The sequence below is a fragment of the Lycorma delicatula genome, chromosome 6 (assembly GCF_047948215.1).
Source record: "Lycorma delicatula isolate Av1 chromosome 6, ASM4794821v1, whole genome shotgun sequence".
NCBI classification, from domain to species: domain Eukaryota; kingdom Metazoa; phylum Arthropoda; class Insecta; order Hemiptera; family Fulgoridae; genus Lycorma; species Lycorma delicatula.
In genome coordinates this window covers 5,717,660-5,732,854 of record NC_134460.1, presented here as the reverse complement: position 1 = coordinate 5,732,854, position 15,195 = coordinate 5,717,660, and the positions used below count along the sequence as shown (strand labels likewise).

The window sequence follows — 15,195 nt, the reverse complement described above, 5'->3', positions numbered from 1 at the left end:
CTGATCTTTTAACATGATCAAAACTTTTATTTCAACAATGTATATTGTTTCAACAATGTGCTTGTTTCTATAATATATAACAATTTAACGTTGTTTGAGATTGTGTAACTTCAATTAAAACAAAGGAAAATTAAAATTGTCATTCTACACATTATCAGGGAGTTCAAATATTTGACTATTATATTTTATACTAAACATGTTTAATAAATAAGTAATTTAAAAACAAATTAACTTATTTTATAAAAATGAAATTTACAAAAAATAAATTATTATTCTAGAGAACTTTCATTAAAAATACATAGCATAGATTAAAAAAAAAAAAACACAGGAACTAATTTTAGACTGAAAACTACTATTTTTAAAATGGCAAATAAATTTGATTATAAAACTGTTAAATATTCATTTCGTAAATGATACCTAATTGAGCATCTTCTCATTCTTTTTTTTTTGAGCCTTTTATATATAAAAAAAATCAGTAAAGTTACAATTTAAGAATTTGTAACTTGTTTAAGTAATATAAGTTTTTAAGTATTAAAAAGAGAATTAAAAATACTACTTACATAACAGTTAATGATAACGATAAGATAATAATTTTTTTGTAATTATGTTATAATTACAAAATATTTTCACTAATTTGAACTTAAATTAATAAAATCAATTCTAATAATGATGGACTGTGAGAAATATTAAAAAATATATATATTATAACTTCCAACTTTCTTTTAGCTGTTATTCAATAAAATAATGTTTAACAAAATTAATACAAAAAAATTATAGTCTATTTCATCAATTATAGAGATTGAACATTTTTAATAACTCTTTAAAATAGTTTCTCTAATATCTGTGCCATTAATTTTTTTATAGTTCATCTACTTGTACATTTAGAGAAAATATAAAGAACATTTTTGTTCATGTAATATTCATCATTTTTTAATATATAAAAAAACTTTCTAACTTTTTAATAATATTTCATGAATATTTAGTTTTATCAATACGTTCTAATTATATTTCAGTCAGTTACAATAATTTTTTTGTTTTATATTATTAAAACTAAGGCTCAATAATTTGATAATGGTCTTTGCACTCCTTTTGTGAAGTAAAGTAACAATAAAAAAAAAATTAAAAAAAACACGTATACGTCATTAACCTTTACACTGAAGTTTTGATTACATTATCATATTTACATCGAATTAAAAACGACATTTCCGACTTAACAATATAACGAAGAGCTGCATAATAACATGCTCTTAAAATACGTATTTGAGACATATATACACGGTTTCGTTTTCTTTAACTAAAAGTTCATACTATAAAACATATTACAACATGTAAGTGTACCAGAGCATTACAGGAGGAGTTTAAGTGTTTGTTTTTTATTGCACTTCACCATAATTCACTGCAAGTAACACTTCAATGGACATTGATGTTGTATGTGCTCTTATTTTAGGCATACTATTAAAAAAAATTACAAAAAAAAAACAATAAATAAAATGTGAAATGACTGCCTAAAAATCAGTTACCTAATTAGTTACTTATATTTTTTTTATATAACAGTAATTTTGATTCACTGTGAATATTAACTAAAAATACCAGCAATTAATTTTAAAAAAATCTTCACACTAATTCAAAAGTTTTTTTATAATACACACACTTACAACCACAATATCTTAATTAAATACCTTATATTGTAAACTTATTACTGTTTAATCTTCTGACAATTTTTAGTTTGTATTCTTGAAATGTTTCATGCACCCATGATATTACAAAGTAAAGATAATATGTACACTATAAAAATAATTACAGTTTTAGTTCTGTACAAAAAGTCTGATTATTAATCAAATTTACACGTATTTCATAAATTACATCTACTCACTCACAATAAGTTGGCACTGAGCTAATTTTTATAATTTAAAAATAATGGATCACTGAAGTTCATGTTTTCTAAGACCTTAAATTAAAATTTAATTTCTAAATAATACATGAAGAATACAAACCAAAAATATCAGAAGACTATCTAATTATTACTTGACTTTGGAAGAATACTAAATCCTGAGTTCAGTGTCTGTTGTCCTTTGCCTAACATGGTGAGAGGTGGGGACACCAGGTGTAACAAGAGGGGAAATCGATGGCGACCTAGTGGCCAAAGGGGATAACGAAGGTGAAAAGCTAGGCGACATTGCCGTCGACGTGCTGAAACCACCTCCACTGGCATCGTGAGAGATGGGTGATCGAGGTAACAAGAGCATCTGCGAGGGTGGAGGATTTCTGGCAGATAGAACAGGTGCTGCGATAGAACGTGGTGCAACAGACGTTAATAATGGAGGAGGCACTGTTTTTACCACAGGAGCAGCACACGATTTGCTTTTCCCACTTGATGCTCCACTGTTTGCACTTTTTACTGATGCAGTATCATCTTTTAATCGGGCTATTTCCGAAAATACATGAGCAAGAGGTTGGTACTGCGGACCCCAGTCTAAAAGATAGTCCCAGTTATAACTACCGGTTAATTCTTCTTCACTGTGTACTATGGAACTTAAAGAACCAGTCATTGATGGTTGATGTGTTCCGTTGGGAACATCCCCGTAACCACCCAGCACTAATGCGTGGTCAACTGCAGCTACTAATGCTCCTGACCCGCTTCCTGCAACATCTTCTGTACTGCTCCCACGATCACTACCGCTTACATCATTTAATTTAGAATAAATTATGTTTGTAATGTCCGATTCACCTGTAGCATCCTCATCAAACATATGTAAACTATCGATTGGTACTCCTTGATGATGCATCATTGCATCCTTGCTGGGACCTGCAACTAAACTTTCAGAATGCCTTCTTGAAGCCGATGATGATCCCTGATTATCCACTATGCCAAGACGCGCTAGGTATTCCTGAGTATTATGTACAGATACGTCTGAAAGATTATCATCATCATCATTAGCAGGCCTATGTATTCCTGTATCTCGTTGTAAAGGTCCTTCATTTATCATTCTAATTTCTTCATCTTCAACATCTTCACCGTCTTCTGCCGATCCCCTACCGCTAGAACCTGACTGTTCAGAACCAGATAATTCTGATGTTGTAGCAGCGCCTGAGTTTGAACTGCTAGTGTTATTATTTCTATAAGTAGGTATTTCATCATATTTAGGTGGTCCAAACTGACTGGCAGGTCCAGCAACACCTCCTCTTATAGGAATTGTGTCAAATGCACTTGAATCTACAAAACTATCTGTGCTCTGACCACCACTCAATCCAGGCTTGTTTACTTTTTTATGTCTTCTATTTCTTATATGTAGAAACAGAAAGACCGCTCCAAAAGCTAGCACCACAAGTATAAGAGCAATGAGTAATCCCATAGCCCAGTCAGCTATTCCTCCACTATTAGCTGCTAAAGCAGTCTCATTTCCTTCTCCAGCATTTATAACATTTGTATCGTGAGGTGCAAGAGGATCGATAGTAATTTCAACCACACTCATGTTAGTCAAGGACCCTTGCCTTCCAGAACTTGCTGTTACAACAAGGCTAACATCCTGACTTGAATCAAAACCAGAATCAAATTTCTTTTTGACCATAATTGCACCGGTTGTACGATTTATTTTGAAATAAGGGTGCTGAGTGGTTAGCTGGTAAACAACTCTACCATCTGGTCCTTTGTCTCTATCTGTAGCAGTTACATGACCGATTACATGTCCAACAGGAAGATCATTTCCACCCAATAAGAAATGGTAAGTTCTTTCTGTAAACTGTGGGTGAAATTCATCTCGGCTCTCTATCTCCACTCTTACTCTTACTCTAGCGGTTCGACCTCCAGCATCGCTTGTTGTCAATGTAAATGCGTATCTACTTCTAGCTTCATAATCAAACACAGAATTTGTTGTTACAAGACCTGTAATAGGGTCAACTCTAAACAGTTTCCATGAATCATCGATATCAGTAAAACCAGAAGCTGCTGATGATATTATAGAATAATTTAGTTTTCCATATGTTCCTCTATCAATATCTGTAGCTCTTGCTGTGAACACAGGTGATCCTATCGCTTCATTTTCACCAACAAATTCAAGATACTCAGGTATAGGAAATTTTGGAGTGTTATCATTCTCATCTTCAAGCATTATACGTAGCGATGTGACAGTAGATAATGGATAATCATTCGGAGGCTTCCCACCATCTGTTGCTCTAACAACTAATGTATATTCTGAAGGACCTGCATCATAATCGAGATGATTTTTCACACTGATTATACCGCTTAAAGAATCGACTTCAAAAAGGGCTTCATCATTGCCAGATGTTATGTCAAAACGAATATCTGAGTTCGGAGGAAGATCAGCATCTGTTGCACTAAGCTGGAATACAGAATGACCGACAGGTACTCCTTCTGAAATGAATACAACTTTCTCTGAATTAACAAATTCTGGAGCATTATCATTTGCATCTTCGACAGTAATGTGAACTTGAACTACAGAAGTGTTCTCCGTTTGAGTCCCAGCAATAACTTTAAGAGTAAATGAGTCTCGTTTTTCTCTATCTAATGGCTTCATGAGCACTAACTCAGCATGAGGGCTGAAATAAAAAACAAAAACCATATTATGAAACCGTATAGCAACACTCCTTAATTTTGTAATACTTTAAAATCTAAATTGATAAAATAACTTAATTGTTAATACAATTGTTAAGCAAATATAATAAGAATTACAGTCCATGTTATCTTATTATTAAACTAGTTGTATTACTGATGAAGCTAACAAAGTTTTCTATGATTTTTCTCTGTAATAAATATAAATTACTACAATTTGAAAAAAACATCATCTATTAAATTGAGTTGTAATGTAGTTGACAAATGGTAACTAGATTTTATAGTTAAGAATTGTGCTATTTAAATAATTTAAAACCTATAATAAGTACATTTTTCAAATGAAGGTGGCCAAGTAGATATAAAATTAATCACAGCTACTGTAGTATGTTTATGACAGTTATTAAATAACATTATTACTAATAGTTACATCTATGTATACATGTTTTAAGTTAGGGTTATTAAGGAAAATAATTAATGAACTGTTTCTTTAATTCCTTATTAATTGAAGACAAATCTATTATTCTTCTTCTAACTCACTATTGCATATTAGCACGTGTCTTTTAATTTAGTTTATTTTTTTTATTTTCAGTTGGATGTTTGATTTATTTTTTTTCTTTCCCTTTGTTTATAATTTTTCTTTCTTGTATTTTGACTGAGACTAATCGGTCTCCGTTTGATGTTTCTGAGGGTGAGTCAGAGTTAGTTTCTGGATTTAATGTTGAATATAACATGTGAAGCTCACTGAAAGAGGTAGTTAGTAGTACACATGACATCTTCACTATGTTCATCATAAGGACTGGATATATAAAACCATCATTAATCTCAGAGAAAGCATCATTAACTAACATTTCTCATATCTCAGATGCTTTAATGTATCACAACAATAAGGATATATATATATATATATATATATATAGAGCATAAAAACAGATTAATATTCTTCTTTCTGTGGAAAGCAGTGCTTCATATGCACTATTTTCATTCTGCAGGAGTAGCAACAATAGCAATGTTTTCATCAGTAGCAATAATACTAGTTAACATTTTCAAAAAACTGTCTAAAAATATTATTTAATTAATACTACATTGCTGAATTATAATTAATAATGCAATATGTGATTTAAGTGTTGAATTTATAAATATTTACGTCCTAATAAAATTCTAAAGAGCTTTGCATAATAAAATAAAAATTATTTTTACAGAAATAATCTTTTAGATTTTCTTTATTTTTCTATCTGAATATAGAAATATAATATTTATGAGATTTTTATATTTTATTTTATTTTTTGGTAGTGATATGAATAAAATTAAAAATAAGAAAAAAATTAAAATTTAAACAGCAAAATATATTTTTCAACAGTAATCTATCCATAATTATGCTTTTATTAGAAGTTTATAATTTTTTATCATTTAGAAAATTTAAAACAAAAACTATTCTGCAAGAAAAGAACTGAAAATTAGGTGATCTTTTTTATTTTAATAAGTATTCTCTATTCAGATTATAATCTGCCACTCATTCATTCATGTTCATTCATTCAGAGAAAGAATAATTATTACCACTTTTATTTTAGTGCAAAGTTGTTTGTAATTTTCTCCAAAATTTTCATTTCATGAAAACAGTCTTCATGAGAAGCAGGATATAGAAATTGAATTTAAAAATTGTATTGAGGGTTAATATATATATTAGAATAAAATTTTACTTTGAATTAAAATATAACTAATTCAAATTAATATAAAACTAATTAAAAATATTAAATAAACAATTACGTTTATTAAAGTTTGTTTTGCTGTTCAGAAACCTCCAAATCTAATGTAAATAATATTTCTAATAAACAAAATAAAAATCAAATTACCAAGTGACATGGAACGTATTATCAGAATTTCCATCAATTATTGAATATTTAACATTCACCATATCATCAGCTGAAGATATAGCAGCCATCCGTAATAAAGTAGTACCCCTCAATGTGTTTTCTCGTACAACAACCCTGAAAAAAAAAGATTTTATTACTTAAAAGAAAATTGTAAATGCAAAACCGATACAATCAACTGTAAAAAAATGTATTTATTGGAAGAAAAGAAAACTGCTGTAAGAGAGAGGATGTGCAACAAATTATTAACTGTGGTATATAGGAATCGCAGAATTTCCAAATTCTCACAAAAACAACAGTATAATATTTTTAGGATTTACTATTAACTCCTAAAAGTCTTAAGTTTGATTTTTAAAAAGAAAGATATTTGTAAATTAAAAAAAAACTTATTCAGAGTAATTCATACTGTACATTCCATTCACATCAGCTACTATTAAAGGTATTCTCTGAAACTGGAGTGCTAACTGAATAAACCTCCTTCATATTGCCAATGGAAAGATATTTTTATTGAACTGTAAAACCAATTGAATATTATGTAATAAAATAGAAAAATTTAGGTAAAAGTTTAAAGAAAGAAATTTAGAAATCAGGATTTTTAATCTTACAAATTTTCTTTGTCTACTATGTTACTTGTTAGTTGTCTAATTTTCTTACAACTACTATGTCCATTAGCTGTTTGCATTACTAAATGTCAACAGCATTCAGTACCAAAGGGATCCAACATAACAAGAATAATAAATGTAGTGGATTATTAATGTAAAGCAATTTTTTTTTTAAATGATCTACAGAAACTAGTTATTCTATGTGGTCTTTCCCATTAGTGTTTATCCCTTAGTATAAACCCTTTTATATTGCAGGAATTATTTCACAAGGCCTTGAGACATTCTAAATATTTCACAATCATCAGGATTTAAGAGATGTAACTTTAACATTTTGTCAAGGTCTCATCTGTTTTCTTACAAATCTTAATTAACATTATTAACTTTAAAACAATAAAACTTCTACTGGTATAAGTACATAGAAATTGTTATTACCATTTAGGAAAGGTAAATTATTCAAGGGTAATAAAAGGTGACAAAGGAAGAAAAGATAATCATGATAATAATATTGTAGACATGCAAATAGATATTATCCTTATCTTGTATAATAGTTAAAAATCCTATTGTAAGCAGATATTATTTTGTAAAAAAAATTTAAAAAAAACATTAAATTAAATCATCAAAAGTTTTTTCATTAATGCAGTGTTAAACAATATTATAGAACACCTAAAAGATTTCTACAAGAAAATATACAGTAGAGGCAACTGAAATTAACTCATGTTAGCTCATTGCTTGCATGAATATAACAATTATGAAGGCACGTGTTGACAACCAAGCCAACAATAGAGAGAGATTGAGGACACTCAAATAAGAAGTGGAAGAGATGGATAGAAGAAAAAATAAAACTGAATGAAATGAAAATAATGGTAGAAGAGAGAGAAAGAGATTCTGAACCTGGATAGAATCCCTGACGCTGCAACACACACAAGGGATTTAGATAAAGGAAGATAATACTAAGCAAGTAATAAATATTTATGAAAAGATAACAGTTTTATTCAATAATGCATGTCTAACAGTAATATTGTAAAATCTGAATAATGGAGTTATATAAAAATAAAAAAATTGTAGTTAAATTAAAAAAAAAAAAAAGACTAGGCAGATTACTAAAAATGGTTCCAGATTTTTTGTAATAATATATTTAAATAATTAATCCAGAGATCTAGTTTTAGACATAAATTCATTTAAACTGTGGTATATAATAATTTTACCTATACTCTTCCTGAGTAAATCTTGAATCAGCGCTTCCTGCATCACTAACATGAACTCGAACAGCAACTACAGTTGACAAAGGTGGTGAGCCATTATCAACTGCAGCTACTGCTACGTCAATAACTTTCTGACGACTTGATTGTAAAATAATGCCACTGCGATTTGCAATTAGTGTTCCAGTTCGTTCATCCATAGTAAAACCCGACACAGGTGTTACAAGTTTATACTTAATATCAGCATTTTCTCTTGAATCAGCATCTGTTGCATTTACTGTCAATAATGAAAATCCAGATTCAGCATTTTCTGTAAAACAAAGAAAAAGGTTAAACAAAAAGAAAAGTATTTTATTATTTTATGTTTAGTAAAAGTAAACAAAAATGTTAAAAGTCTTGTCCTTCTCCCCTGATGCATTTGTGGTAGAATTTAACCGCCGACTTACATGATGCTTCAAATAAAGTTTTGTCTTGCTCTATAAAACTCACTCGACCTCAAATGACATTTTCTTTCGCGTTTGAATAAAATACCATGTCTAATTATTTCCCACAACAAAATAATCTGATGTGGACACCACATGACTTCCTTGTACGCCTATTAAATTACATATACACATTTTTTTTTTAAAATGAAAAGAACCTAAAATATTACTTCATTAATAACTTCTGATATTTTCTCATTTTTTTTTTATTATTGAATTATTATTTATCGTAAAACATTTTTAAAAATCAAAGGTTAATAATTATTAACAAATCAATATATTTAAATTAAAAAAAAAGGGGAAATGAAGTCTGATTCGAACCGATGTGCCTTCCTCTTCTACCAAATATTTCATTAATTAAAATTTCATTTGGCTATAACTCTGGAACCAATGAAAATAAGTACCACTTATGATATATCGTTGAAAAGCTCTCGATCACGGCTTTGAAAAGGTCAAAAATCCTAATTGTTTTGGATTTTGGGCTTTTTTGGACACTTTTGATTCAGCTGATTGCAATCAAAAAGGCAGGTGCACAACTAGATTTTACAACAGTCCTAAATCCAAAATTTCAACATCCTACGGCTAATCATGTTTGAGTTATGCGAGATAAGTACATATACGTACAGACGTCAAATCTGTAAACTGAAATTTTCCACAATCACAATACTTCCTTTACTTTGTACAAGGAAGTGAAAATGCAAGGCTTTATATGATATGAATGTGATAGTCTTTCTGCTATTCCTAAGTATCGTATCTGTACAAGAAAATGTTATAGTACTGATTGGTATAGTCTGTGACTTGTAAAACATACATTTGTAAAACATTTGAGAGGGTGCCTCAAATGTTACCGTCAAAAACAGAGGGACAACTGATGTCAAGCACAGGGTCATTTAATAGCTGGGGGTTAACATTATCTTAGAATATCTTCAGATATGAATTGCCAATTTCACTTCTGTCAAAGAAATAAGGTCCCAATGGTTACTTTTTTTGCAATTATAGACTATCGTAAATATACATTAAGCTCCTACATATACATAACCGCACAAGGGTATTCATTAGATCAATAAACAGAATTATGACAGTTTACCGTATTTTATTTGCAGTATTATTTTCACTTATTTTAATACTGTACCGATGAGCTTGAGAAATGAGGATCTGCTTCATGATGAATAAAAAATTCATCACAAAATTCTGCTCTTCTGTAAAAAATAATCTTTATGAAACGCGCGAATAATCTTGATAACTTTTGAATCGCAATTCCTTTTATAACCTTGCTCTGGATGTTTCAAGCGTAACATAGTCGATGTTGGAAGGCTCTTTACTAATGTCTCTACATTAAACCGCTTAGTTTTTGAAGCACAACTGGTACTGTGTCTGTCTTATTATGAAGCATTTCAAATTCTGTCGGTATTTTTAAATTTTATCTTTGAACTTTGCACAAATATTGATACGTTTGAAACGATATCGCATGGAATTCTTCAAGGACAGCAGCAGTATCATTATTTTCCTACCGATACTAAAGCATAAAGATCGTTCTGTCTGTACTTAAATGCTGTTATTCTTAATGTAGACAAAAATAACTGAACAAGTGTTACCGATTTCAAAACAAAATTTCCCACATGTTATTACGTGTTATTATGAATATTACATAATTTAAATGTGGACCAAAAGGAAACCGATTTTTAGTTCATCATGTATTTCCAGTATTATATATAATTTTATTGCGTGTGTTATTTCTTATTGTTATCAATTATAGTTACTTTTCTTTATTAAATTGGCATGAAAAATGATCGGTTACAGAAATTAGAAAATTAATTAATTATATAAAGTTTAATTCTTTGAGCGCTAGCTCCATAGCGGATGGTCGGATCATATAATAATGTATGATGCATCATCGTATAATATCAGTCTATTAAATATTCGGTAGAAGTCGTTATTACTTATGAAGATAGTAAAATCTTAAAGAATTTAAACAAAATGTGAAAAAAATCAGATATAATCAGATTTTTATAAAAAGATTAATAAATGTATACGTTTCATTTACCTGGTAATGTAGTCTGATAACTAGATTGCATAAAAACCGGAGCGTTGTCATTTTCATCAGTTACATTAACTGTCAGAACCGTATGCGCAGTATGAGCCGTATCAGACGCTGTAATTCTCAACCTGTATAATTTACGATCTTCAAAATCAAGAGGGCGGCATAACGTTACTTTACCGCTAAATCTATCGATGCTGAAAACACCTTCTACTTCTGGATCTTCCATAAGACTATATGTGAGCGCAGGATTTGTGTCGACATCGTTTGCTGTTATGGAAGTTACAACGCTTCCGACTTCTTTACCTTGAGAAAATTAAACAGTCATTATCAAATACTTATTTTTAATAAATACGATATAGATTACATAAGTGAAAGAAGCAGTTTACTAGACTTAAAATTAAATTCCTCTCCGGGTACAACATACGATTACTTTTAAGGGATTCAACGCTTAGGTCATCGGTACATAATCACAAAAAAAAAAAAAAAACAACGCAGTCAGTATCATTTAACGTGAGTGACCTACGGGACGGGTACATTAAAAGCGATCTTGATCGGTATCATAGCTCCTTCACATTCTTTTATTTTAAATATGTTGCGATCAGAGATATTCCATTATCGCCGAATCAGGTCGATCAGAACTACAGATGATATTTAGTACGATCATTATTTTTGGAGAAATAACACTTTTACGATTTAGGTCGGTTTTTTTTTTTTTTTTTTTTTTTTTGTCTTCAGTCATTTGACTGGTTTGATGCAGCTCTCCAAGATTCCCTATCTAGTGCTAGTCGTTTCATTTCAGTATACCCTCTACATCCTACATCCCTAACAATTTGTTTTACATATTCCAAACGTGGCCTGCCTACACAATTTTTCCCTTCTACCTGTCCTTCCAAAATTAAAGCGACTATTCCAGGATGCCTTAGTATGTGGCCTATAAGTCTGTCTCTTCTTTTAACTATATTTTTCCAAATGCTTCTTTCTTCATCTATGTGCCGCAATACCTCCTCATTTGTCACTTTATCCACCCATCTGATTTTTAACATTCTCCTATAGCACCACATTTCAAAAGCTTCTAACCTTTTCTTCTCAGATACTCCGATCGTCCAAGTTTCACTTCCATATAAAGCGACACTCCAAACATACACTTTCAAAAATCTTTTCCTGACATTTAAATTAATTTTTGATGTAAACAACTTATATTTCTTACTGAAGGCTCGTTTAGCTTGTGCTATTCGGCATTTTATATCGCTCCTGCTTCGTCCATCTTTAGTAATTCTACTTCCCAAATAACAAAATTCTTCTACCTCCATAATCTTTTCTCCTCCTATTTTCACATTCAGCGGTCCATCTTTGTTATTTCTACTACATTTCATTACTTTTGTTTTGTTCTTGTTTATTTTCACGCGATAGTTCTTGCGTAGGACTTCATCTATGCCGTTCATTGTTTCTTCTAAATCCTTTTTATTCTCGGCTAGAATTACTATATCATCAGCAAATCGTAGCATCTTTATCTTTTCACCTTGTACTGTTACTCCGAATCTAAATTGTTCTTTAACATCATTAACTGCTAGTTCCATATAAAGATTAAAAAGTAACGGAGATAGAGAACATCCTTGTCGGACTCCCTTTCTTATTATGGCTTCTTTCTTATGTTCTTCAATTGCTACTGTTGCTGTTTGGTTCCTGTACATGTTAGCAATCGTTCTTCTATCTCTGTATTTGAACCCTAATTTTTTTAAAATGCTGAACATTTTATTCCAGTCTACGTTATCGAATGCCTTTTCTAGGTCTATAAACGCCACGTACGTTGGTTTGTTTTTCTTTAATCTTCCTTCTACTATTAATCTGAGGCCTAAAATTGCTTCCCTTGTCCCTATACTTTTCCTGAAACCAAATCGGTCTTCTCCTAACACTTCCTCCACTCTCCTCTCAATTCTTCTGTATAGAATTCTAGTTAAAATTTTTGATGCATGACTAGTTAAACTAATTGTTCTGTATTCTTCACATTTATCTGCCCCTGATTTCTTTGGTATCATTACTATAACACTTTTTTTGTTATAATTAAGGTCGGTTAATTATTATAAATATCTAGAAAAATAAAATATACAGCGGCGATTAATAGGTGTACACTTATGAACTAAATAAATTTATCAGAGGATCACTTGCACGTTCGTAGGAGGGGAGACTTTTGCCGAAACATTAATCTACATATCGTACAGGCTAAAACACCCTGGAAGATCAAGTCGTCTTTTTTGGACTTTTATGAACTTTTCTTTATATAGCTAAATTTTTATATTTTGCACGCATCGAACGCTTTCATTATTTAATAAATAATATAAAACGAATTACATTTTATTATATATTTATTTTTTTGAATGTTTTATTCGCGCGATATTCGATAACGTTCGTAAAAGCTACGTATTATGTAGCTGTCCGCAAAAAAAAAATTGTGTAAATAAGTAAATCCAAAGAGATTAACTCAATAAAAACAGTATAACGTAATCTGTTCATTCGTTAGCTAAATATGTATGTAAAAAAGACTTAAAATTATACGATACGCAAAGCTTAAACTAATTTAACAGTAGGGGTAAACAAAAAGAATGACATTTGAATATTAAATAAAAAAGGGAAGTTAAACGTTAAAGTGTTATTAGGCTACACCAAGAATGCGCTAGAATTACAATAAATTGTGATACAAACATTCTTAATCGGTTCATAATTAATAAATTTAAGTAAAATTTATATAAAAAAGAATAAAATATCCTTCACTAATACCTTCACTAATACTGATAACACTGTGAGGTGGAAATGTAGGTTGATTATCGTTCACATCGACAATATTTATTCTGATTGTAGCGGTTCCAGTCATTTGTGGTACACCTTCATCTGTAGCGATAACAGTTAAACGATACGTATCGCGTATTTCTCTGTCGAGAACGATGTTAGTCTTAACAAGTCCAGAGAATGGCGGTTCGATGACAAATGCATTGTCGTGGTTACCGTCGACTATATGGTATAACAACCTTGCGTTTTGTCCCTGGTCGATGTCTGTTGCAGAAACCTGTAACAAAGGAGAAAATCATAAAATATCTAAAACAAATTACGCGTACTAGTTTAACGTCCGGGTGTGTTACTACTCTATGAACTGCTTCAGCGTTTGCCTAGAAAGAAATCCTTAATCGGTGTAGCATCACGATATTCAAAATAAATGAAAAAGAGAAGCGGTTAAGGTCAATATTAGTGAATATTTTATTGTAAAAAGAGTTTATACGACTAAAAATTTTCATCTATCGAGTGTTTTATTTCGGTTGTATTCTAATAAATTGTTTTTACGCAGTCTTGTTTTTTTGTCTTCAGTCATTTGACTGGTGTGATGCAGCTCTCCAATTCCCTATCTGGTGCTAGTCGTTTCATTTCAGTATACCCTCTACATCCTACATCCCTAACAATTTGTTTTACATATTCCAAACGTGGCCTGCGTACACAATTTTTTCCTTCTGTCCTGTCCTTCCAATATTAAAGCGACTATTCCAGGATGCCTTAATATGTGGCCTACAAGTCTCTCTTCTTTTAACTATATTTTTCCAAACGCTTCTTTCTTCATCTATTTGCCGCAATACCTCTTCATTTGTCATTTTATCCACCCGTCTGATGTTTAACATTCTCCTACAGCACCGCATTTCAAAAGCTCTAATCTTTTCTTCTCAGGTACTCCGATAGTCTAAGTTTCACCTCCATATAAGGCTACGCTCCAAACATATACTTTCAAAAATCGTTTCCTGACGTTTAAATTAATTTTTGATGTATACAAATTATATTTCTGACTGAAGACTCGTTTCGCCTATGCTATTCGGTATTTTATATCGCTCCTGCTTTGTCCATCTTTAGTGATTCTACTTCCCAAATAACAAAATTCTTCTATCTCCATAATCTTTTCTCTGCCTATTTTTACATTCGGTGGTCCATCTAGTTATTTCTACTACATTTCATTACTTTCGTACATTACTTTCATTACATGCGGTAGTTCTTGCATAGGACTTCATCTCTTATAGGACTCATGACTACTCTCAGCTAGAATTACTATATTGTCAGCAAATCGTAGCATCTTTATCTTTTCACCTTGTACTGTTACTTCGGATGTTAATTGTTGTTTAATGTCATTAACCGCTAGTTCTGCGTAAGGATTAAAAAGTAACGGGGATAGGCAACATTCTCGTCGGACTCCCTTTTTTAATACGGCTTCTTTCTTATGTTCATCAATTACTACCGTTGCTGTTTGGTTCCTGTAAATGTTAGCAATCGTTCTTCTATTCTATATTTGAACACTAACTTTTTTTAAAATGCTGAACATTTTATTCCAGTCTACGTTATCGAATGCCTTTTCCAGGTCTATAAATGCAAGAATGTTGGTTTGTTTTTCTTTAATCTTCCTT

General features: G+C 30.8%; 1 protein-coding gene across 1 annotated transcript in view; it reads right to left on the bottom strand.

Moving 5' to 3' along the window:
* Window positions 1-1,007: 1,007 nt before the first annotated feature.
* ds (dachsous cadherin-related 1) overlaps window positions 1,008-15,195 on the bottom strand; it is a 222,397-nt gene continuing 208,209 nt past the window's right edge. Inside the window, exons 15-19 of the mRNA XM_075369073.1 lie at window positions 13,538-13,823; window positions 10,766-11,065; window positions 8,246-8,549; window positions 6,421-6,555; window positions 1,008-4,557 (exon numbers count right to left, since the gene is read on the bottom strand). Of these exons, the coding sequence (XP_075225188.1) occupies window positions 2,043-4,557; window positions 6,421-6,555; window positions 8,246-8,549; window positions 10,766-11,065; window positions 13,538-13,823 (3,540 nt within the window). The 3' untranslated portion in view covers window positions 1,008-2,042. The remainder of the gene's footprint in view (window positions 4,558-6,420; window positions 6,556-8,245; window positions 8,550-10,765; window positions 11,066-13,537; window positions 13,824-15,195) is intronic.